Raw genomic sequence first — 27,017 nt, 5'->3', positions numbered from 1 at the left:
TTCCGACAGCCCATCTGATAGATATCTGGGCAAAATATGGATGATATCAGTCAGGTTTAAAAATACTTTCAGGGCAAGGACCGCATTGGCTAGTGGTTGCGGTTCTCTGCCGAAACCCTGCCAAGGTGCCTTTTATAATCTGGTCATTTGACCTCAGGGCCAAACGATTGGATCAGCCCCATATCAGCCACTACAAGGTGGCCATACCCTGTAAAAATATGCTTATTTAAAGACCTCACCAAAAAACACTTTTTACACACTTTCCCCCAGTGGATGCAGTGAAAGAGTGCTTTTATACAACAACTTTACAGAATAATAGACTCCCCTTCAATTTATATTAACAAGGACAAGCAAATAAACAGAAAACCTCTTGCAGGTCAGAGAATAAGAAGCAGTGAAAGTGATGAACATGTTGGAATGTGCAAGAATCTTGAATGTAACCACAACTGTGAGACAACAACAACTACAGCACCTTGTACAAAAACGACCACACGTAAGTATTTACCACCAGACAAGGAACATATTATCACTGCAGGATATTTCAAGATCGTTATAGCATGGATAAAATGAAAAAAAACAAAAAGAATCTAAACTTTACAAATATTTAAAAAAATTTAAAAAAAAATGTCATTCTTAAAAAACTTTATTTATCATAACACACCACTATATTTCTGTCCAGCGCAATACAATTTTAGAAAAGTAATCTGCACAATTATTCTCCCACGGGGAAATGATTGTCTCAAAAGTTCCAGTTGGTACAATTTGTAGATTTGCCTTATTTAGTTTGTGACACTTTTGTTTTATTTCTACCACACTCTGTCTAATTTATAAGTGCAGAGTTGATTAAAAGATATCTGATTTTTTTCAAGCTGTATTGTATTATGTTAAAGTACAAATTCACATGCTGTTAGCAATGTCTAATGTATTTCTTATTTCTTCTAACAGCAACAACAACAACAACCACACACACAAAATGTTTCTGTCGTCATGGAGGAAGACATTACAGGCCAGGTAATAAAGCAGTCCATACTAGAATGTCTGCATCTTCCTTAAAGGGATCTGAACCCCCCAAACTTATTCAAAGCAATTAAACACAAACTTTCTTCTTACAGGTCACAGAATAAGAAGCAGTGAAAGTGATGAACGTGATGGAACATGCTTGTATCTTGAATGTAACCACAACTGTGAGACAACAACAACTACAGCACCTTGTACAACAACACGTAAGTAGTTGCCACTAAAAAACGGAAACATTCTCATTGGTGAATTGTTTTGTATGTGTACTTAAGGATTCTTTTATCAACTTCCATAGAGTACTAAGGGTGGAGTGGGACAGTGATCACCGGGATGTGTGTCCCTTTAAACTACACATATTTCTTCTGCAGTCGAACTTACAAAGATTCTTTCTAAGCAACCTTTTTATACAAAACTTGCATAGTACAGCAAACTGCCATTGTTGCCATATTTATATTGTATCTCTCTGGACAGGCTGTGAGGAGCATAGGTAATCTTTCCACTCATGACCAGCGTTATTTATTGGCCCATTCATCTAGTAAAAGGTCCAGGGATTATTGATAGTCTACAGAACATAGACAGAAGGGTTGTGGCCAGCCAGCCTGAAAGACGGTTACAGGCTTGGCAAAACATACCTGCAAGCTGATCAAGAAGACCTGAGGACTATGGCAATCGTAAACATATAATTACAGGTTGCCTTAACAATATTCCCATGAGAAAAATACAAAGGGAAAAAATAAAAGAAACGTGAAGATACATTGTCCCCCTAAGACAATAGGCACAGGAAGGTGAACAGTATTTGAGAGGGGAAAAATACATGCTCCGTTCAAATAGATGTATTACATTATCAGGAATATGTTTTACCAAACATTATTTCATATGCTGCTAGCAATGTCTAATTTATGTCTAATTTCTTCAAACAGCAACAACCACAGAATGTTTCTGTCATCATGGGGGAAAACGCTACTGGCGAGGTAAAGCAGTCAATACTACCATGTCTGTGTCTTCCGTAAATGTAGCTGAAGACCAAAAAAGATGTCACTGCTTCTGAGACAGCTTTCTCAAGGCCCAGACTATCAGTGAGCGTAAAGCTGCCATACAGGGGCAGATTTTAGCTGCTAATTTGACCTCTTTAGACAGAGTCAGGAGCCTATCTGCTTGTGTATGGGCCCTTTCCGACAGCCCATCTGATAGATATCTGGGCAAAAATATGGATGATATCAGTCAGGTTTAAAAATACTTTCAGGGCAAGGACCGCATTGGCTAGTGGTTGCGGTTCTCTGCCGAAACCCTGCCAAGGTGCCTTTTATGATCTGGTCATTTGACCTCAGGGCCAAACGATTGGATCAGCCCCATATCAGCCACTACAAGGTGGCCATACCCTGTAAAAATATGCTTATTTAAAGACCTCACCAAAAAACACTTTTTACACACTTTCCCCCAGTGGATGCAGTGAAAGAGTGCTTTTATACAACAACTTTACAGAATAATAGACTCCCCTTCAATTTATATTAACAAGGACAAGCAAATAAACAGAAAACCTCTTGCAGGTCAGAGAATAAGAAGCAGTGAAAGTGATGAACATGTTGGAATGTGCAAGAATCTTGAATGTAACCACAACTGTGAGACAACAACAACTACAGCACCTTGTACAAAAACGACCACACGTAAGTATTTACCACCAGACAAGGAACATATTATCACTGCAGGATATTTCAAGATCGTTATAGCATGGATAAAATGAAAAAAAACAAAAAGAATCTAAACTTTACAAATATTTAAAAAAATTAAAAAAAAAAATGTCATTCTTAAAAAACTTTATTTATCATAACACACCACTATATTTCTGTCCAGCGCAATACAATTTTAGAAAAGTAATCTGCACAATTATTCTCCCACGGGGAAATGATTGTCTCAAAAGTTCCAGTTGGTACAATTTGTAGATTTGCCTTATTTAGTTTGTGACACTTTTGTTTTATTTCTACCACACTCTGTCTAATTTATAAGTGCAGAGTTGATTAAAAGATATCTGATTTTTTTCAAGCTGTATTGTATTATGTTAAAGTACAAATTCACATGCTGTTAGCAATGTCTAATGTATTTCTTATTTCTTCTAACAGCAACAACAACAACAACCACACACACAAAATGTTTCTGTCGTCATGGAGGAAGACATTACAGGCCAGGTAATAAAGCAGTCCATACTAGAATGTCTGCATCTTCCTTAAAGGGATCTGAACCCCCCAAACTTATTCAAAGCAATTAAACACAAACTTTCTTCTTACAGGTCACAGAATAAGAAGCAGTGAAAGTGATGAACGTGATGGAACATGCTTGTATCTTGAATGTAACCACAACTGTGAGACAACAACAACTACAGCACCTTGTACAACAACACGTAAGTAGTTGCCACTAAAAAACGGAAACATTCTCATTGGTGAATTGTTTTGTATGTGTACTTAAGGATTCTTTTATCAACTTCCATAGAGTACTAAGGGTGGAGTGGGACAGTGATCACCGGGATGTGTGTCCCTTTAAACTACACATATTTCTTCTGCAGTCGAACTTACAAAGATTCTTTCTAAGCAACCTTTTTATACAAAACTTGCATAGTACAGCAAACTGCCATTGTTGCCATATTTATATTGTATCTCTCTGGACAGGCTGTGAGGAGCATAGGTAATCTTTCCACTCATGACCAGCGTTATTTATTGGCCCATTCATCTAGTAAAAGGTCCAGGGATTATTGATAGTCTACAGAACATAGACAGAAGGGTTGTGGCCAGCCAGCCTGAAAGACGGTTACAGGCTTGGCAAAACATACCTGCAAGCTGATCAAGAAGACCTGAGGACTATGGCAATCGTAAACATATAATTACAGGTTGCCTTAACAATATTCCCATGAGAAAAATACAAAGGGAAAAAATAAAAGAAACGTGAAGATACATTGTCCCCCTAAGACAATAGGCACAGGAAGGTGAACAGTATTTGAGAGGGGAAAAATACATGCTCCGTTCAAATAGATGTATTACATTATCAGGAATATGTTTTACCAAACATTATTTCATATGCTGCTAGCAATGTCTAATTTATGTCTAATTTCTTCAAACAGCAACAACCACAGAATGTTTCTGTCATCATGGGGGAAAACGCTACTGGCGAGGTAAAGCAGTCAATACTACCATGTCTGTGTCTTCCGTAAATGTAGCTGAAGACCAAAAAAGATGTCACTGCTTCTGAGACAGCTTTCTCAAGGCCCAGACTATCAGTGAGCGTAAAGCTGCCATACAGGGGCAGATTTTAGCTGCTAATTTGACCTCTTTAGACAGAGTCAGGAGCCTATCTGCTTGTGTATGGGCCCTTTCCGACAGCCCATCTGATAGATATCTGGGCAAAAATATGGATGATATCAGTCAGGTTTAAAAATACTTTCAGGGCAAGGACCGCATTGGCTAGTGGTTGCGGTTCTCTGCCGAAACCCTGCCAAGGTGCCTTTTATGATCTGGTCATTTGACCTCAGGGCCAAACGATTGGATCAGCCCCATATCAGCCACTACAAGGTGGCCATACCCTGTAAAAATATGCTTATTTAAAGACCTCACCAAAAAACACTTTTTACACACTTTCCCCCAGTGGATGCAGTGAAAGAGTGCTTTTATACAACAACTTTACAGAATAATAGACTCCCCTTCAATTTATATTAACAAGGACAAGCAAATAAACAGAAAACCTCTTGCAGGTCAGAGAATAAGAAGCAGTGAAAGTGATGAACATGTTGGAATGTGCAAGAATCTTGAATGTAACCACAACTGTGAGACAACAACAACTACAGCACCTTGTACAAAAACGACCACACGTAAGTATTTACCACCAGACAAGGAACATATTATCACTGCAGGATATTTCAAGATCGTTATAGCATGGATAAAATGAAAAAAAACAAAAAGAATCTAAACTTTACAAATATTTAAAAAAATTAAAAAAAAATGTCATTCTTAAAAAACTTTATTTATCGTAACACACCACTATATTTCTGTCCAGCGCAATACAATTTTAGAAAAGTAATTTGCACAATTATTCTCCCACGGGGAAATGATTGTCTCAAAAGTTCCAGTTGGTACAATTTGTAGATTTGCCTTATTTAGTTTGTGACACTTTTGTTTTATTTCTACCACACTCTGTCTAATTTATAAGTGCAGAGTTGATTAAAAGATATCTGATTTTTTTCAAGCTGTATTGTATTATGTTAAAGTACAAATTCACATGCTGTTAGCAATGTCTAATGTATTTCTTATTTCTTCTAACAGCAACAACAACAACAACCACACACACAAAATGTTTCTGTCGTCATGGAGGAAGACATTACAGGCCAGGTAAAGCAGTCCATACTAGAATGTCTGCATCTTCCTTAAAGGGATCTGAACCCCCCAAACTTATTCAAAGCAATTAAACACAAACTTTCTTCTTACAGGTCACAGAATAAGAAGCAGTGAAAGTGATGAACGTGATGGAACATGCTTGTATCTTGAATGTAACCACAACTGTGAGACAACAACAACTACAGCACCTTGTACAACAACACGTAAGTAGTTGCCACTAAAAAACGGAAACATTCTCATTGGTGAATTGTTTTGTATGTGTACTTAAGGATTCTTTTATCAACTTCCATAGAGTACTAAGGGTGGAGTGGGACAGTGATCACCGGGATGTGTGTCCCTTTAAACTACACATATTTCTTCTGCAGTCGAACTTACAAAGATTCTTTCTAAGCAACCTTTTTATACAAAACTTGCATAGTACAGCAAACTGCCATTGTTGCCATATTTATATTGTATCTCTCTGGACAGGCTGTGAGGAGCATAGGTAATCTTTCCACTCATGACCAGCGTTATTTATTGGCCCATTCATCTAGTAAAAGGTCCAGGGATTATTGATAGTCTACAGAACATAGACAGAAGGGTTGTGGCCAGCCAGCCTGAAAGACGGTTACAGGCTTGGCAAAACATACCTGCAAGCTGATCAAGAAGACCTGAGGACTATGGCAATCGTAAACATATAATTACAGGTTGCCTTAACAATATTCCCATGAGAAAAATACAAAGGGAAAAAATAAAAGAAACGTGAAGATACATTGTCCCCCTAAGACAATAGGCACAGGAAGGTGAACAGTATTTGAGAGGGGAAAAATACATGCTCCGTTCAAATAGATGTATTACATTATCAGGAATATGTTTTACCAAACATTATTTCATATGCTGCTAGCAATGTCTAATTTATGTCTAATTTCTTCAAACAGCAACAACCACAGAATGTTTCTGTCATCATGGGGGAAAACGCTACTGGCGAGGTAAAGCAGTCAATACTACCATGTCTGTGTCTTCCGTAAATGTAGCTGAAGACCAAAAAAGATGTCACTGCTTCTGAGACAGCTTTCTCAAGGCCCAGACTATCAGTGAGCGTAAAGCTGCCATACAGGGGCAGATTTTAGCTGCTAATTTGACCTCTTTAGACAGAGTCAGGAGCCTATCTGCTTGTGTATGGGCCCTTTCCGACAGCCCATCTGATAGATATCTGGGCAAAAATATGGATGATATCAGTCAGGTTTAAAAATACTTTCAGGGCAAGGACCGCATTGGCTAGTGGTTGCGGTTCTCTGCCGAAACCCTGCCAAGGTGCCTTTTATGATCTGGTCATTTGACCTCAGGGCCAAACGATTGGATCAGCCCCATATCAGCCACTACAAGGTGGCCATACCCTGTAAAAATATGCTTATTTAAAGACCTCACCAAAAAACACTTTTTACACACTTTCCCCCAGTGGATGCAGTGAAAGAGTGCTTTTATACAACAACTTTACAGAATAATAGACTCCCCTTCAATTTATATTAACAAGGACAAGCAAATAAACAGAAAACCTCTTGCAGGTCAGAGAATAAGAAGCAGTGAAAGTGATGAACATGTTGGAATGTGCAAGAATCTTGAATGTAACCACAACTGTGAGACAACAACAACTACAGCACCTTGTACAAAAACGACCACACGTAAGTATTTACCACCAGACAAGGAACATATTATCACTGCAGGATATTTCAAGATCGTTATAGCATGGATAAAATGAAAAAAAACAAAAAGAATCTAAACTTTACAAATATTTAAAAAAATTTAAAAAAAAATGTCATTCTTAAAAAACTTTATTTATCGTAACACACCACTATATTTCTGCCCAGCGCAATACAATTTTAGAAAAGTAATTTGCACAATTATTCTCCCACGGGGAAATGGTTGTCTCAAAAGTTCCAGTTGGTACAATTTGTAGATTTGCCTTATTTAGTTTGTGACACTTTTGTTTTATTTCTACCACACTCTGTCTAATTTATAAGTGCAGAGTTGATTAAAAGATATCTGATTTTTTTCAAGCTGTATTGTATTATGTTAAAGTACAAATTCACATGCTGTTAGCAATGTCTAATGTATTTCTTATTTCTTCTAACAGCAACAACAACAACAACCACACACACAAAATGTTTCTGTCGTCATGGAGGAAGACATTACAGGCCAGGTAAAGCAGTCCATACTAGAATGTCTGCATCTTCCTTAAAGGGATCTGAACCCCCCAAACTTATTCAAAGCAATTAAACACAAACTTTCTTCTTACAGGTCACAGAATAAGAAGCAGTGAAAGTGATGAACGTGATGGAACATGCTTGTATCTTGAATGTAACCACAACTGTGAGACAACAACAACTACAGCACCTTGTACAACAACACGTAAGTAGTTGCCACTAAAAAAATGGAAACATTCTCATTGGTGAATTGTTTTGTATGTGTACTTAAGGATTCTTTTATCAACTTCCATAGAGTACTAAGGGTGGAGTGGGACAGTGATCACCGGGATGTGTGTCCCTTTAAACTACACATATTTCTTCTGCAGTCGAACTTACAAAGATTCTTTCTAAGCAACCTTTTTATACAAAACTTGCATAGTACAGCAAACTGCCATTGTTGCCATATTTATATTGTATCTCTCTGGACAGGCTGTGAGGAGCATAGGTAATCTTTCCACTCATGACCAGCGTTATTTATTGGCCCATTCATCTAGTAAAAGGTCCAGGGATTATTGATAGTCTACAGAACATAGACAGAAGGGTTGTGGCCAGCCAGCCTGAAAGACGGTTACAGGCTTGGCAAAACATACCTGCAAGCTGATCAAGAAGACCTGAGGACTATGGCAATCGTAAACATATAATTACAGGTTGCCTTAACAATATTCCCATGAGAAAAATACAAAGGGAAAAAATAAAAGAAACGTGAAGATACATTGTCCCCCTAAGACAATAGGCACAGGAAGGTGAACAGTATTTGAGAGGGGAAAAATACATGCTCCGTTCAAATAGATGTATTACATTATCAGGAATATGTTTTACCAAACATTATTTCATATGCTGCTAGCAATGTCTAATTTATGTCTAATTTCTTCAAACAGCAACAACCACAGAATGTTTCTGTCATCATGGGGGAAAACGCTACTGGCGAGGTAAAGCAGTCAATACTACCATGTCTGTGTCTTCCGTAAATGTAGCTGAAGACCAAAAAAGATGTCACTGCTTCTGAGACAGCTTTCTCAAGGCCCAGACTATCAGTGAGCGTAAAGCTGCCATACAGGGGCAGATTTTAGCTGCTAATTTGACCTCTTTAGACAGAGTCAGGAGCCTATCTGCTTGTGTATGGGCCCTTTCCGACAGCCCATCTGATAGATATCTGGGCAAAAATATGGATGATATCAGTCAGGTTTAAAAATACTTTCAGGGCAAGGACCGCATTGGCTAGTGGTTGCGGTTCTCTGCCGAAACCCTGCCAAGGTGCCTTTTATGATCTGGTCATTTGACCTCAGGGCCAAAGGATTGGATCAGCCCCATATCAGCCACTACAAGGTGGCCATACCCTGTAAAAATATGCTTATTTAAAGACCTCACCAAAAAACACTTTTTACACACTTTCCCCCAGTGGATGCAGTGAAAGAGTGCTTTTATACAACAACTTTACAGAATAATAGACTCCCCTTCAATTTATATTAACAAGGACAAGCAAATAAACAGAAAACCTCTTGCAGGTCAGAGAATAAGAAGCAGTGAAAGTGATGAACATGTTGGAATGTGCAAGAATCTTGAATGTAACCACAACTGTGAGACAACAACAACTACAGCACCTTGTACAAAAACGACCACACGTAAGTATTTACCACCAGACAAGGAACATATTATCACTGCAGGATATTTCAAGATCGTTATAGCATGGATAAAATGAAAAAAAACAAAAAGAATCTAAACTTTACAAATATTTAAAAAATTAAAAAAAAATGTCATTCTTAAAAAACTTTATTTATCGTAACACACCACTATATTTCTGCCAGCGCAATACAATTTTAGAAAAGTAATTTGCACAATTATTCTCCCACGGGGAAATGATTGTCTCAAAAGTTCCAGTTGGTACAATTTGTAGATTTGCCTTATTTAGTTTGTGACACTTTTGTTTTATTTCTACCACACTCTGTCTAATTTATAAGTGCAGAGTTGATTAAAAGATATCTGATTTTTTTCAAGCTGTATTGTATTATGTTAAAGTACAAATTCACATGCTGTTAGCAATGTCTAATGTATTTCTTATTTCTTCTAACAGCAACAACAACAACAACCACACACACAAAATGTTTCTGTCGTCATGGAGGAAGACATTACAGGCCAGGTAATAAAGCAGTCCATACTAGAATGTCTGCATCTTCCTTAAAGGGATCTGAACCCCCCAACCTTTTCAAAGCAATTAAACACAAACTTTCTTCTTACAGGTCACAGAATAAGAAGCAGTGAAAGTGATGAACGTGATGGAACACTGGAGGGTCTGGTTGCAGGTGGGCCAATTTGCACACAAACAACTACAGCACCTTGTACAAAAACGACCACACGTAAGTAGTTACCACCAGCCAAGAGACATATTATCAGAAAGGGAGATTCCGAGGTAGCAAAGCAGTGGTAAAATGGGGAGGAAAAAAACCCAGATTTTTTAAAAACATTTACATAAAAAATGTAGTTTTTAAAAACATATATTTATCATTACATCCCAATATATTTCTGCCCATCACAATAAAATGCACAATAATCCTCACACAGGAAAATGATTGTCTCAGTAGTTGCAGTTAGTAAAATGAGTAGATTTGCTTTATTATTGTTATTACAGTTTTGTTTCATTTCTACAACACTCTGCCTTATTTATAAATGCAGAGTTGATTAAAAGATATATCTGATTATTTTCAGCCTGTATTGTATTATTTTAACGTAGAAATACACATTTAATTTAAGCTTTTGTGAGTTGTCAATAGCATAGTGAGACCTGCAAACAGCTGCCTTGTTGCTGTTTGATTAATCCCTAGCAACCACATAACAGTTGAAATTCCAGGAATTAGAAATGGAGAATACCAAATAAAATAAAAATACATATTTCCCTCATATAGCGTTATTAAAATATCAGCAATATGCTTTTACCAAAGATTATTTCACACGCTGTTGGCAATGTCTAAATGTATTTCTTATTTCTTCTAACAGCAACAACAACAACAATAAAAAGCACACACACAACATGTTTCTGTATTTACGGGAAACGCCATTTCAAGTCAGGTAAAGCAGTCAATGACAGAACATCTGCATCTTCCTTAAAGGGATCTGAACCCCCTAAAAGATGTAATGTAAACGTGTTCATACAGTAGATATTAAACGGGAAGCTTCTTCTTGCAGGTCAGAGAATAAGGAGTAGTGAAAGTCATGAACGTGATGGAACATGTTGGAATCTTGAATGTAGTGACATTTGTGAGACAACAACAACTAAAGCTCCTTGTACTACTACTTCAACGCCACGTAAGTAGTTACCGCTAAACAAGAAATATTAAATATTATTTCACTGAGGGAGATTTAATGATACTAATAACAGCGATAAAATAAAAATCTAAAACATGTTAAAAACACCTATAAAAATAATGTCATTGTGTAGAAAATAATCCTCCAACTACAATCTTGCTTGATCTGTGCAAATGTAGCGCCATGTTCTTTGTTCCTGCAAGGGAGGAATATCCATACTCCCTTCGCATAGGTTTATTAAAATGTCAGGAATATGGTTTAACCAAGCATTATGTCATATGCTGCCAGCAATGCCTAAATTATTTCTAATTTCTTCTAACAGCAACAACCACACACACCCGCACCCACACCACACACTGTCTCTGTCGTCATGGGAAAAACGTCTACTGGAAAGGTAAAGCAGTCAATACTACAATGTTTGAGTCTTCCTTAAATGGATCTGAGTCTTAAAAAGGATGTCATTTAAACTTACTCAGAGTGATCGTCGCAGCTCTTCTGCCATTTATGTTCGTTTCCTATTTGAAGGTGCTTCTGAGACAGCTTTCTCAAGGCATAGACTATCAGCGAGCATAAAGCTACCATACATGGGCAGAATTTAGTTGCCGATTTGACCCCCTTTAGACCAAGTCAGTAGCCTATGGGCCCTATGAAACAGCCCACCTGATAGATATCTTTGCAAAAATATGGACAATATCTATCAGTTGCGGCTAGTGGTTGGCGTCCTCTGCTGAGATCCTGCCAAGGTGCCTTTTATGATCTGGTCATTTGACTTGAGGGCCAAACGATTGGATCAGCCCCATATCAGCCACTGCTAGGAGGCCATATCCTGTAAAAATATCTCTGTTTGATGACCTCACCAAAAGAGCTGATCTTAGGGTGTATGGCCACATTTAAAGTCCCAGCCCTTTCTTTTGTACTTCGTGTGTGCGTTCCATGATTGGGTTGCTGACTTTATAGTTAAGCCAAAGGCCAGCTACAAGAAGTCTCAAAATGCCAATATGCCTGAAACGGCAGAGAATGTATGTACATTGCAAAGCTGCTTAGAAAACTTTTATATCAAAACATTCTTGGCATTTCAATTCCCTTTAAATAAATAGCAAGCAGCCAGAGATATATTTGGGATAAATCTTGAATTTAATATTTTGCAATAAGAGGTTATGCCTGGTTTTGTTGTTTCTTTGATTGATATGTTGACATCTATGGCTTTTGCATACTTCTAGTCAGAGCAAGGGTCCAGGGCACTAGCCGTACAAGATGCTTAAGTATCCTGACTGTTGTTTATTTACAATGCTATCATTCCAATGGCATGCCTGTCCTGTCCTACCCACAGTTATAGAGAGGTGAAGTCCTGTGAGCGAGCTGTTTATCTGGGACACTTGGATAATTGTTCAATTTGTGCAGCAATTATGGGACTGCCTTGCTCAAACTGGCTAATTAACTATAATAGCTGATCCCCAGTGGATGCAGTGAAACAGCGCTTTTATACAATAACGTTACAGAACAATGCACTCACCTAGAATTTTTATGAACAAGGACAAGCAACTAAACAAACACCTTCTTGCAGGTCAGAAAATAAGCCACAGTGAAAGTCATGAACATGCTGGAATGTGCGTGACTCTTGAATGTAACGAGAAATGTGAGACAACAACGACTACGACACCTTGTACAAAAACAACAACACGTAAGTAGTTACCACCAGACAAGAGACATATTATCACAGAGGGAGATTTCGAGGTGGCAATAGCAGTGGCAAAATGGAGGGGGGAAAAAATAAGATTTTTTAAAAACATTTACCGTATACACTCGAGTATAAGCTGATCCGAATATAAGCCGAGGTGCCTAATTTGACCTAAGAAAACTGGAAAAACTTATTGACTCGAGTATAAGCCTAGGGTGGGAAATGCAGCAGCTACTGCTAAGTTTTAATAATCAAAATAAATACCAATAAAATTACCTTAATTGAGGCATCAGTGGGGTATATGTCTTTCAATATTTATTTCAAAGAAAAACAGTAAACTAGCTCTGTAAGCGGAGAAGAGGGTCAACAAAAACAATATGAGTACTACCCCACGCTCATTGCACATTGGCAAACTGGCAGCAGACCCTGGTCCCGGAGGAGATGTAAGGGGAAATGTATTGCTAGTGGGAGCCTAGGCCAGGGCACTGGAGGGTCTGGTTGCAGGTGGGCCAATTTGCACACAAAGGAGAGAGGGTGCTAGTCTAGAGGGACCCATGGCACCCGTCTCGAGTATAAGCCGAGGGTGACTTTTTCAGCACATTTTGGGTGTTGAAAAACTAGGCTTATACTCGAGTATAGACAGTACATAAAAAAATGTATTTTTTAAAAACATATATTTATAATAACACCCCACTATATTTCTGCCCAAAAATAAAATTGAAGAAACGTCATCTGCACAATAATCCTCCCACAGGAAAATGATTGTCTCAGTAGTTGCAGTTAGTAAAATGAGTAGATTTGCTTTATTATGATTATTACAGTTTTGTTTCATTTCTACAACACTCTGCCTTATTTATAAATGCAGAGTTGATTAAAAGATATATCTGATTATTTTCAGCCTGTATTGTATTATTTTAACGTAGAAATACACATTTAATTTAAGCTTTTGTGAGTTGTCAATAGCATAGTGAGACCTGCAAACAGCTGCCTTGTTGCTGTTTGATTAATCCCTAGCAACCACATAACAGTTGAAATTCCAGGAATTAGAAATGGAGAATACCAAATAAAATAAAAATACATATTTCCCTCATATAGCGTTATTAAAATATCAGCAATATGCTTTTACCAAAGATTATTTCACACGCTGTTGGCAATGTCTAAATGTATTTCTTATTTCTTCTAACAGCAACAACAACAACAATAAAAAGCACACACACAACATGTTTCTGTATTTACGGGAAACGCCATTTCAAGTCAGGTAAAGCAGTCAATGACAGAACATCTGCATCTTCCTTAAAGGGATCTGAACCCCCTAAAAGATGTAATGTAAACGTGTTCATACAGTAGATATTAAACGGGAAGCTTCTTCTTGCAGGTCAGAGAATAAGGAGTAGTGAAAGTCATGAACGTGATGGAACATGTTGGAATCTTGAATGTAGTGACATTTGTGAGACAACAACAACTAAAGCTCCTTGTACTACTACTTCAACGCCACGTAAGTAGTTACCGCTAAACAAGAAATATTAAATATTATTTCACTGAGGGAGATTTAATGATACTAATAACAGCGATAAAATAAAAATCTAAAACATGTTAAAAACACCTATAAAAATAATGTCATTGTGTAGAAAATAATCCTCCAACTACAATCTTGCTTGATCTGTGCAAATGTAGCGCCATGTTCTTTGTTCCTGCAAGGGAGGAATATCCATACTCCCTTCGCATAGGTTTATTAAAATGTCAGGAATATGGTTTAACCAAGCATTATGTCATATGCTGCCAGCAATGCCTAAATTATTTCTAATTTCTTCTAACAGCAACAACCACACACACCCGCACCCACACCACACACTGTCTCTGTCGTCATGGGAAAAACGTCTACTGGAAAGGTAAAGCAGTCAATACTACAATGTTTGAGTCTTCCTTAAATGGATCTGAGTCTTAAAAAGGATGTCATTTAAACTTACTCAGAGTGATCGTCGCAGCTCTTCTGCCATTTATGTTCGTTTCCTATTTGAAGGTGCTTCTGAGACAGCTTTCTCAAGGCATAGACTATCAGCGAGCATAAAGCTACCATACATGGGCAGAATTTAGTTGCCGATTTGACCCCCTTTAGACCAAGTCAGTAGCCTATGGGCCCTATGAAACAGCCCACCTGATAGATATCTTTGCAAAAATATGGACAATATCTATCAGTTGCGGCTAGTGGTTGGCGTCCTCTGCTGAGATCCTGCCAAGGTGCCTTTTATGATCTGGTCATTTGACTTGAGGGCCAAACGATTGGATCAGCCCCATATCAGCCACTGCTAGGAGGCCATATCCTGTAAAAATATCTCTGTTTGATGACCTCACCAAAAGAGCTGATCTTAGGGTGTATGGCCACATTTAAAGTCCCAGCCCTTTCTTTTGTACTTCGTGTGTGCGTTCCATGATTGGGTTGCTGACTTTATAGTTAAGCCAAAGGCCAGCTACAAGAAGTCTCAAAATGCCAATATGCCTGAAACGGCAGAGAATGTATGTACATTGCAAAGCTGCTTAGAAAACTTTTATATCAAAACATTCTTGGCATTTCAATTCCCTTTAAATAAATAGCAAGCAGCCAGAGATATATTTGGGATAAATCTTGAATTTAATATTTTGCAATAAGAGGTTATGCCTGGTTTTGTTGTTTCTTTGATTGATATGTTGACATCTATGGCTTTTGCATACTTCTAGTCAGAGCAAGGGTCCAGGGCACTAGCCGTACAAGATGCTTAAGTATCCTGACTGTTGTTTATTTACAATGCTATCATTCCAATGGCATGCCTGTCCTGTCCTACCCACAGTTATAGAGAGGTGAAGTCCTGTGAGCGAGCTGTTTATCTGGGACACTTGGATAATTGTTCAATTTGTGCAGCAATTATGGGACTGCCTTGCTCAAACTGGCTAATTAACTATAATAGCTGATCCCCAGTGGATGCAGTGAAACAGCGCTTTTATACAATAACGTTACAGAACAATGCACTCACCTAGAATTTTTATGAACAAGGACAAGCAACTAAACAAACACCTTCTTGCAGGTCAGAAAATAAGCCACAGTGAAAGTCATGAACATGCTGGAATGTGCGTGACTCTTGAATGTAACGAGAAATGTGAGACAACAACGACTACGACACCTTGTACAAAAACAACAACACGTAAGTAGTTACCACCAGACAAGAGACATATTATCACAGAGGGAGATTTCGAGGTGGCAATAGCAGTGGCAAAATGGAGGGGGGAAAAAATAAGATTTTTTAAAAACATTTACCGTATACACTCGAGTATAAGCTGATCCGAATATAAGCCGAGGTGCCTAATTTGACCTAAGAAAACTGGAAAAACTTATTGACTCGAGTATAAGCCTAGGGTGGGAAATGCAGCAGCTACTGCTAAGTTTTAATAATCAAAATAAATACCAATAAAATTACCTTAATTGAGGCATCAGTGGGGTATATGTCTTTCAATATTTATTTCAAAGAAAAACAGTAAACTAGCTCTGTAAGCGGAGAAGAGGGTCAACAAAAACAATATGAGTACTACCCCACGCTCATTGCACATTGGCAAACTGGCAGCAGACCCTGGTCCCGGAGGAGATGTAAGGGGAAATGTATTGCTAGTGGGAGCCTAGGCCAGGGCACTGGAGGGTCTGGTTGCAGGTGGGCCAATTTGCACACAAAGGAGAGAGGGTGCTAGTCTAGAGGGACCCATGGCACCCGTCTCGAGTATAAGCCGAGGGTGACTTTTTCAGCACATTTTGGGTGTTGAAAAACTAGGCTTATACTCGAGTATAGACAGTACATAAAAAAATGTATTTTTTAAAAACATATATTTATAATAACACCCCACTATATTTCTGCCCAAAAATAAAATTGAAGAAACGTCATCTGCACAATAATCCTCCCACAGGAAAATGATTGTCTCAGTAGTTGCAGTTAGTAAAATGAGTAGATTTGCTTTATTATGATTATTACAGTTTTGTTTCATTTCTACAACACTCTGCCTTATTTATAAATGCAGAGTTGATTAAAAGATATATCTGATTATTTTCAGCCTGTATTGTATTATTTTAACGTAGAAATACACATTTAATTTAAGCTTTTGTGAGTTGTCAATAGCATAGTGAGACCTGCAAACAGCTGCCTTGTTGCTGTTTGATTAATCCCTAGCAACCACATAACAGTTGAAATTCCAGGAATTAGAAATGGAGAATACCAAATAAAATAAAAATACATATTTCCCTCATATAGCGTTATTAAAATATCAGCAATATGCTTTTACCAAAGATTATTTCACACGCTGTTGGCAATGTCTAAATGTATTTCTTATTTCTTCTAACAGCAACAACAACAACAATAAAAAGCACACACACAACATGTTTCTGTATTTACGGGAAACGCCATTTCAAGTCAGGTAAAGCAGTCAATGACAGAACATCTGCATCTTCCTTAAAGGGATCTGAACCCCCTAAAAGATGTAATGTAAACGTGTTCATACAGTAGATATTAAACGGGAAGCTTCTTCTTGCAGGTCAGAGAATAAGGAGTAGTGAAAGTCATGAACGTGATGGAACATGTTGGAATCTTGAATGTAGTGACATTTGTGAGACAACAACAACTAAAGCTCCTTGTACTACTACTTCAACGCCACGTAAGTAGTTACCGCTAAACAAGAAATATTAAATATTATTTCACTGAGGGAGATTTAATGATACTAATAACAGCGATAAAATAAAAATCTAAAACATGTTAAAAACACCTATAAAAATAATGTCATTGTGTAGAAAATAATCCTCCAACTACAATCTTGCTTGATCTGTGCAAATGTAGCGCCATGTTCTTTGTTCCTGCAAGGGAGGAATATCCATACTCCCTTCGCATAGGTTATTAAATGTCAGGACTTACTTTTTTTATTTTTGTTTCATTATTACAACATTTTGCCTAAATTATTATTAATTCTTGAGCTGATGTGCACCAACATCTTGTTGTAAAGGGCACACTGAGACCTATAAATAGCTGCCTTGTTGCTGTTTAATATCTCCCTAGCACCCAAATAACAGTTAAAATGCCAGGCATTAGAAATGGGGAATAACAAGTAATAAAAAAAAAATTGTTGCAAATCAGTTAATTTTAACTTTGACTATGCCTTTAATGTTACAATATTAATGTTCAGTGCTGTGACTTTGCACCATTGCATTTTTGAATATGATTTAATTTATAACCTTATCCATAAGGGCTTCATTTATTCTCCCCTTGTCTTTGTAGATTAAAGTGTATATGTAACAGATAATCAATATAACATATACTTTATATAATTAATCTTGCTTATTGATAATGTTAATTGATAATGATAATTCAATATGTTTTTTTGAAACAAATCACTTTAAGAAAAAGGTAAAATATACAATATATGATGCATATTAAAAAGTCACTATTTGTGGCTTCAGTATTCCTTTGAAATAAAGTGATAAACAAGTATAATGCTGAATTTTTGAATGTAGAAATAAAGAGGCCCATTTTCTACCATTTTTAGTTTTACATTTTCACATACTGTGGTTTTTAGTAATAAAAATAATGGATTTTAATAATTACACAACAACATGAAATGTATAATTTGCGATTTATTAAGCAAGAAGAAACACAAAAAATGAAACATTGCCATTTAAAAAGCCATGAAGGTCATGTAGAATCAACATGAGCTATCCTAGAAAATTCTTACAAAAACAAAAAATTTTAGGTTTTTGTTTTCTTTATTTTGCATTTTAAATCATTTGTGCTTTTTCAATTAGGATTTTTCAATAAATGACTCAAAATAGTTTATTTGTGGTTTAAAAAAACCTAGAATGTGTTCTTCCTTTTTAGATAGTGTTTAAGCGCAATATACATTACTGCTATGTATAAATCTATATTTTTTGCTATTTCTTGAACTAAATAGGACAAACAGTGAAGCTGACTACTCCAAATTTTGTAATTGCTGTGGTCATCTTAAGTAATAATAATTTTGTCACATAAAAGCAGATTGTTCCCGCAATACTATAATTTTAATCGAATGTAAAGATCTCATAAAGTCAGCATACCTCTAAAATACTGGCAGGTTTTTACATAAATTACATATGTAAATAGCTCTAGTTCTACCCCTACAACTTGTCAAGAAGCTTGCATAGTTCCTATGCCATTTAAATGACTATGATACTTTCTAAGCAACCTTTCTACTGTACAGTATATAAAATGTGTGTAGTACAGCAGAATATTTTTATTGCACCCTTCTGGGCAGGCTATAAGCAACCTAGGTAAATGTCCCTCCAGTGACCAGTACTATTTATTGGCCCATTCAACAAGTGAAAGCCCCAGAGTCAGTTACAGTTTAAGCAAGACTTAACTGGATGCTGATCAAGAAAACCTGGGGTATAAGGCAATAAGAAAAAATAATTATTACTTGGGGGGTTGTTCACCTTTAATTAACTTTCACTATGATGTAAAGATCATATTCTGTGACAATTTACAATTGGTCTTCATTTTTTAATATGTATGATTTTGTAAAAATTATTTGTATTGGTTTTATATTTATTTATTATAATTCTGTTCAAAAAAGACCAACATAAAAAGTAAATGAAGATTCGGTGTCCATTTGGGCACAGGGAGATGAACTGTATTTCAGAAGGGGAAAATACATATTCCCTTCACATAGATTTATTAAAATGTGAAGAATATGATTTTGCTTTGCACAGGAAATATTTTATCCTATTATCAATTTCTAATGTATATATAATTTCCAATCTATTCTAACAGCAACCTCTGTGACAACAACTTATCGAACCTCAACACACACCACAAAATGTACCTGTTATTATAATGGAACAGCATATACACCAGGTAAATACATATATATATATATATATATATATATATATATATATATATATATATATAAACAAGTTGCTGGAAAGCTGCACACCATAAAATACAGATGATACCTGGGTGCCCGTGCAGGTAAACGTGGATACACAAGGTTAGAATGACAGCACTCGCAGGCAGTTTTTCATGAAGAATCACAAAAGGTTTACATAAGAAGATTTGAGGCTTCATTCAGTCCGATGTTTCAGTTCCTGTCTGGAACGTTCATCAGGGACAGTATATATATATAGTAAACACACACATATAGAGTATAGATTGTATTTGCGGTCATCATCAACTTTAAATTGAGATGCATTGTCAATATTAATTCACAGCTTTCAGTAGGATATTGCCAGTATCCAATGGTTCAGTTCTTATTAGGAGCTTTATGAAGGATAACAGTGATTATACATTCATTAAATACCCATTGGTCAAGAAAAAAAATATCCAATTGCTTCATACATGTTTAAACAAATATCCAATTAATCTATTTTATAATAAAATAAGCAGGTTTTTAATAACTTTTTTAGTTTGATTGACATCTCGACTTCTGCATACTTTTACACAGACCAAGGGTGTGCAAGCTAGTGGTGCAGGAAGGCTGAGGATCCAATTTGTTAGTTGGGATTGGTGACAGCAAATAAAAAAATCTGTAACACATTTGCTATTTTTAATTTACACCATTCCCAATGTCATACATGTCCTGACCTATCCACAGCCATAGTGTGTTGGTAAAACTAACAAAAGATAGATTAAACTTCAATGATATTTTCATCTCAATACACTGCAATATTACATACCCTTTCCCTAGTGAGCGGAGATCAGTAGGATAAATAAATGAACAGCCTTGTGTGAAGGTAGGAAGGGTAAGGTATCACAGCAGATTCAGGAGAGGCAGTGCAACAGTAATTCTGCACAAGAGTAATACAAAATGACGTGGTTTACCAGCAACTTATAATGAGAAATAAATTAAAATTGCTGATGTCATTAGTATGCACCCCTTGCTTTCCACATCACCCACTGAGATTGGAGCCCTACCCAGTCCTGCTATTGATATCTACTGTATGTTTGGTACCTTTTATGCTTTGCATATGGGCTCTTGATCTGCCTTAGAATAACATAAGAACTTCTCAATTTACATCTTCTAATTGCCATTTAATGTTATGTTTATTTTCTTCAAAAAAAATTTAAGTTAAAAAAAATATGTGCCCAATATGTAGAAGAAATTGGCAATATAGAAGCCGTTATAGTAAAATAATTAAACATGGAAGGGTAGTGATGAGCAAATTGTTTTGTCAGGCATAGATTCACAGCTAATTTCTGCATTTTGTCATTGGCAAATTGTTTTGTGAAAATTTAGCGAAAATTTGCTGCGTAAAATAATAATAAGTTGCATGTCAAAAAAAAGCTGTGTTCGCGTGAAATTTGGCATGGTTGCTGAATTTTTTGCCGTTTCGCAGGACAGATTTGCTCATCACTATGGAAGGGTAATGTATATGCTATTGCAGCACTGGAAATCCTTAACTGCAATGTAACTTTGTCTTTCCATTGACTCCAATGCATTTGGTTAATTGTTTATGAAATGTAGCCTTTTCACAAATGTTTCTGTGTTTTTGCAAACAGACCAATCTCTCTCATCACTATTAACTATTAAGTCAAGCAACTAATAGAAGAACTTCTTCTTGCAGGTCAGGAAATAACACGTAGTACCGTTCATGGAAAATGCTACAAAGTTGTATGTGATGGCAATTGTAGGGAACCACCTGCAACTGAGACACCTTGTACAACAACCATAACACCAACAACTACACACACTAAAACTAATACAACTACAAAAACTACAACACCAACAAGTACAACAACCACCAAGTCATCCACTGTAACAACAATCAGTACAACTACTCCATGTGTGGTGAGTTCCTCTCAGTATGATTTAGTATGCTGATATCCAGAATACATAAAATAACTGTTAATATTTAAGTTTAATTTCATAACTATTATAATTATATTCTCAAAAGTTGTACTTCTTCATAAAATTCCTCTTTAATGGAAAAAAAATGTTAGTACCTAAAGAATTTTCATATGTGAAATTGTGATAGCTAGGGCACACCTTTTCTCAACTCCTCTCTAATTATCTCCTCACACACTCACATTCAACACTTTGCAAGGGCTGCCCCCCTTCTCTGGAATTTGCTCCCACAATCAGTAAGACTTTGTCCCTATCTTTCTGCCTTCAAAAGATCTCTAAAATGCATTTATTTAGAGAAGCTTACCCTCATTTAGTTTAACATAAATTCAGTGTGCCACTAAAACCAATAACCTGTGCCACACCTCTCACATTGCTTAATTCTGATATTACCCATTCCCACACCTTGTGTCTCAACCCTTTCTCCTTGCAGATTGTAAGCTCTTTTGGACAGGGCTCTCTTCAGCTCTTGTATCAGTTAATGGTTGCTTTATATGTTACTCTGTATGTCCAATGTATGAAACCCATTTATTCTACAGCACTGCAAAATATGTTGGAGCTTTATAAATACATGTAAATTATAATAATCCAGCTAGTAATTTATAAGGGTGGGGAGCTGTCATCCAAAAGAAATTTGTTGTTGAAACTGGAAAGCTCCTAGAATGCTTAACTAAGGAGTCACTATCTTCACATGGACACAATAGAATATGTTGGTAGATTCTATATACCTGGTGCATAATTTAAATCAAGATGAAGATGTTCTAGGCAGACGGCTAAATTTTGCAAAGAAACTTTTTGGTTTTACCCCCAAATGTGTCCATACCCTGTATAACAATAACACACAGGCTTCAGGTAAAGCCTCTATTATCTGAATTATTTATATTAGTTTAAGATCAACTCTAATTTTACTCAGCTTTATCCACAAAGCATAGATTTAACAAAACTGTATACATAAACAATGTCTATCTCCATTAGAGATGTAGCGAACTGTTCGCCGGAGAACTAATTCGCACGAAAATCGGGTGTTCGCAAGTTCGCAAGTTCGCGAACTTTTAGCGAAGTTCGCAATTTTGGGTTCGCCTTAGCTGGAGCCAAATTTTGACCTCTCATCCCAGAGCCAGCAGATACATGGCAGCCAATCAGGCAGCTCTCCCTCCTGGACCACCCCCGGACCACTCCCTTCCATATATAAACCGAAGCCAAGCAGCCATTTTACATTCTGCCTGTGTGTGCTTGATGAGTTAGCATAGGGAGAGAGCTGTGCAGGGGTTTGAGGGGCAGTTTAGGTAGCTTTTCTGACTAGTAATCGACTTTCTACTGCTCTGTATGTAGCTGCTGGGGACAGCTCTCCTGCTGATCTCATCTGCTGTAACCCAATATGTTACACATAGTAGTGACATTGCATTGCAATAAAATCACCTGAGCGATGTTTTTCCACCAGCAATAATATATTCCGTATCCAGTACTGCAGCGTTTTGTCTTTGCGTGTGAACCGGCTGTAACCTTTACACGACTTGATTGGCATGTAGACGCCAGACGTTTTAAAGCAGTTTATTACACAAGTTTAGAAATGTAGTGTGATTTCTGCCCTTTACAGCACAAAACGCAACGCTGTGTCAACAACGTATTTTTCAGAGACATTTTTGCCCTGCATGTCACTGTCCAGGTCGTGGCACCCTTTAAACAACTTTAAAATCAGTTTTCTGGCCAGAAATGGCTTTTCTAGGTTTTAAAGTTCGCCTTCCCATTGAAGTCTATGGGGTTCGCAAAGTTCGCAAAAGTTCGCACTTTTTGGCGGAAGTTCGCGAACGGGTTCGCGAACTTTTTTTGTGAGGTTCGCTACATCTCTAATCTCCATGGTGAAATTTGAATTAATAATTGCAAACATGTATTAATACTATACTTTTGTGCCCCTCAGTATTTTGTTTTATATCCTGACCTTGCTTTTCAGCATTAATCTGGCATGACATCTATGGTTTATCCTAACTAGAGATGTAGCGAACTGTTCGCCGGTGAACTAATTCGCCACTTTGGGTTCGCCGCGTTTTTTTTGGCGCCGCGTTTTTTCGCCTTGGTTTTTCTGCCGCGTTTTTTTGCTTAGTTTTATCGCCTATGCATATACATAGGAATAGCTTGCGGTTTTTTTTTGCGTTTTTTTTTTGTGTTTTTTTTACAAGTATTTTTCAGAGAAGTTTTTGCCCTTGATCCCCCTCCTGCATGTCACTGTCCAGGTCGTGGCACCCTTTAAACAACTTTAAAATCAGTTTTCTGGCCAGAAATGGCTTTTCTAGGTTTTAAAGTTCGCCTTCCCATTGAAGTCTATGGGGTTCGCAAAGTTCGCGAATATTCGCGAGTTTTGGCGAAAGTACGCGAACGGGTTCGCGAACATTTTCGTCGATGTTCGCTACATCACTAATCCTAACCCCAGCATTTCTTGCAGGTTCCATATTTGGCAGAATCTTTAAGGTTGAAAGTCAGTTGAGCAGATCTGTTAAAGTTATGCGTCAATTTTTGTCCACAGATATACAAGAACCAAAAAACATAAATCCACAGGAAGGTTACAATATGTACAGGAACTATAGACAACACAGTAAACAAGTACCTTAAGTACACACATTTTTGATTCTTGTAAATCATTTTATGTTTACTAGCATTTGGCCAAATAATAGTAGAGTTTCTACATCACTGTGTTTATGTAGATACAAAAGGGTTTTGTAGCCTTATGTGGGTGATCCCTGAAATCCTTTTATTGTTTAAATTTTGGTTGTAATAGAATAATTTGGTGTATAGAAATTTTGCTTATCCAGCATTCATGAAAATGAAGAACAATACTACTGGGATTTGAACTGCAGTCTATAAAATACTATCATGCTAATTACTGTGTACTTACTTTTCTTGCATCTTCAGCCCCATACAAGCTGGCAGATTTGTAATTGCACCAAAGCTGTATGTAATTCAAATGGTCAACTACAGATTGTTCAGAAATCTTGCACATCTCCACCAGAGATTACCTGTGCCAATAAAATGAAGCCAATAGCTGTGCCTGATGATGACTCCTGTTGCTGGCATTGGGAGTGTCCTTGTGAGTATATATGTTAATAATTCAAAGCTATACTCTAAGGGGTTATTTAAAAGGCTATTATTATTTAAAAAGTAAAACAGTTCCATTAGATATTAGCTATTAGAAATACAGTAGCTGTCAGTAATCTTTGTGGCTACATATATTAACCAGTTACATAGTAGAAAACTGGGACATAATATCATCCTTAGTGTTAAAGTACAAGGAAGATTATCAATAACCAATGCAAAAGAAGCATAAAGACAAAAAATCTTGCATAGTGCACCTAGCAGACTTAATATGGGTGGTAGAAGATGTTTTGCCACTTTCACAAAGATGTATTTTGTCTGGATTCTCCACTTATATCTAGTGATTTGCTTAAAATTTTTCTCAAGTTCAAAAATCAAATGTTCAGATCATGGTTTTAGCAACTGTGTAAATGAGCCCAAGAATCTTAAACTAAATGCTAGGGTAGCCAACAATTAAAATACATTTGTTGTGAGTGCTATAATATGAAGAATTCATAAACATGTAACTCTTTCATTGGAACTCTGATAATTTGTTCAGGTTGCCAACTCACCTAAATTAATATTATTCTATAGGTATGTGTGGTGGTTGGGGAGATCACTATCTTACCTTTGATGGAACCTATTATGCATACCAAGGAAGTTGCTCCTACGTTCTTGTGGAAGAAATTGTGAAAACAGTTGATAACTTTGGCATTTACCTCGACAACTATAACTGTGAAGATAAAACTGGTATTACCTGCCCACGCAAACTTACTGTACGACATAAAACTCAGGAAATTACAATTTCACCCAAAACGTTTACTCCTATAAGCTTAGAGGTAAGTAACAACTACGTTCCTCTAAAGTATCTGGTGACAATGAAGCCACTAAATTGCACACAAAAAACAAGGGTGCCATTTACTAACGGTCAAATTTATTTTTCCGATTCAGATTTTTAGCTCTAAAAGTCACCAAAAAAATCCGCCCTTTCAAAATTAATAGTTCACATTAATATATCATATCAATACATTGGTGCTCATTTATAAACTTTGCACAGCACAGAATGATTCGCACAGTGACCATATTTAGCTTGCTTGTGTGTTATAAAGCTGAGCAAGATTGGTGTATTTGACGCCCAGACATAATTGTTAATTATTATTTGTGCTGAACTTTTCATTAAAGGAGAAGGAAAGGTTAAAACTATGTAAGCTTACCAGAAAGGTCCATGTAAATATATCTGCTAATACTTACCGTGTCACTGTTATAAGCCCTATGTGAAAAGAAGCTCTGCATTGCTTGCTTCTAACATCTACATATGGGCTCATGTTTTTTTGGCTAAATTATTCACAAAATTACCATCAGTACTATATTCACTCACAATGTCAATGCGCAATGCACATCTCATTACGATTTACAAAAAAAATAATAAAGACAGGCATAGTAGTGCTATATTTAATCATTTAAGGTAACCCATGTGCAGAGCACCTATATGCAATAAATGTGCTCTGCACAAAGTTTAGAAATGACCCCATTGTGAGAATGTTATTATGTGGGATAACCAGACTTGAATTTGTGGGCAGGCCATAAAGACCCAGGCCTAACGCAGCAAAAATCTTGGAGTGGCATGCCTCCCACTGGAGGTGATTGGTAGCAGCAACCAGGAAGTGAGTGCAAGCAGGGGAGGCATATGCAAGTGTGGGAGGGGCGTGTGAGTGGGAGGGTGTGAGTACGGAGGTATGTGTAAGAGGTGAGGGGTGTGTGAGTGGGCTTGTGTGCGAGCAGGGGGGACAGTGTCTGTGAGTGGCCTAGGTTCACCCTAACTTTAAATCTGATCCTGGGGATAATAGGTATCCTCTTGCATTTTCTATCCTAGACTCGTGTAAATGGAGATCTCGTATTGCTTCCGTATACACAATATGGAATAACAGTTTACCAATCCGGAGTATATTTAGTAGTTGAAATACCAGAGCTGCACACCAATGTCACTTATAATGGTTTGACCTTCAGTATAATGATGCCATATGGAAAGTTTTATAAAAACACACATGGACAATGTGGTAAGTGACAGAATAAAGTTGAAGCTTTAACACTAGAGATTGGTAAATATGTATCACCCTTGTGTAATTACAGCCTTTGGGGATTTTCATTGTGTGTATCTGAGGAATTTGCCATATTAGTATTGAATCTTTATTTTATATTCCTTCTCCATGTCATATAATGTATTATTGTGTCAAACTGCACCAGTAGAGTGTTGTAGAATGTTTCTTGCTAGCTTTTTTAATTAATCCTTTCTTTTTTTTATGTATTGACATGTGTAAGAATTTATTGATTTTACTAAACCGTGTTCACATAACACAGCTTGCCCATACACAAATCCTGCAAGTCCCCTGTATGGGCATTCTGAGAATGTGTGATGTGGCAGTTGTGTACTTGGTGTTTGGCAAACTCACTGGGCATAACACTGTTGTGCAATGCCAC

At 37.0% G+C, this 27,017-nt stretch overlaps 1 protein-coding gene across 1 annotated transcript in view; it reads left to right on the top strand.

Moving 5' to 3' along the window:
* LOC100485405 (mucin-2) overlaps window positions 1-27,017 on the top strand; it is an 89,752-nt gene that overhangs the window by 54,217 nt on the left and 8,518 nt on the right. The window contains exons 37-59 of the mRNA XM_031900771.1: window positions 346-493; window positions 1,113-1,184; window positions 1,938-2,023; window positions 2,534-2,681; window positions 3,302-3,373; window positions 4,127-4,212; window positions 4,723-4,870; window positions 5,486-5,557; window positions 6,311-6,396; window positions 6,907-7,054; window positions 7,671-7,742; window positions 8,497-8,582; window positions 9,093-9,240; window positions 9,856-9,972; window positions 10,799-10,918; window positions 12,483-12,599; window positions 13,972-14,091; window positions 15,656-15,772; window positions 17,145-17,264; window positions 21,196-21,419; window positions 24,381-24,555; window positions 25,134-25,378; window positions 26,413-26,596. Of these exons, the coding sequence (XP_031756631.1) occupies window positions 346-493; window positions 1,113-1,184; window positions 1,938-2,023; window positions 2,534-2,681; window positions 3,302-3,373; window positions 4,127-4,212; window positions 4,723-4,870; window positions 5,486-5,557; window positions 6,311-6,396; window positions 6,907-7,054; window positions 7,671-7,742; window positions 8,497-8,582; window positions 9,093-9,240; window positions 9,856-9,972; window positions 10,799-10,918; window positions 12,483-12,599; window positions 13,972-14,091; window positions 15,656-15,772; window positions 17,145-17,264; window positions 21,196-21,419; window positions 24,381-24,555; window positions 25,134-25,378; window positions 26,413-26,596 (2,911 nt within the window). The remainder of the gene's footprint in view (window positions 1-345; window positions 494-1,112; window positions 1,185-1,937; window positions 2,024-2,533; window positions 2,682-3,301; window positions 3,374-4,126; window positions 4,213-4,722; window positions 4,871-5,485; window positions 5,558-6,310; window positions 6,397-6,906; window positions 7,055-7,670; window positions 7,743-8,496; window positions 8,583-9,092; window positions 9,241-9,855; window positions 9,973-10,798; window positions 10,919-12,482; window positions 12,600-13,971; window positions 14,092-15,655; window positions 15,773-17,144; window positions 17,265-21,195; window positions 21,420-24,380; window positions 24,556-25,133; window positions 25,379-26,412; window positions 26,597-27,017) is intronic.

This window comes from Xenopus tropicalis, chromosome 4 (genome assembly GCF_000004195.4).
Source record: "Xenopus tropicalis strain Nigerian chromosome 4, UCB_Xtro_10.0, whole genome shotgun sequence".
Taxonomy (NCBI): domain Eukaryota; kingdom Metazoa; phylum Chordata; class Amphibia; order Anura; family Pipidae; genus Xenopus; species Xenopus tropicalis.
This window is presented reverse-complemented; position numbering and strand designations above follow the sequence as displayed.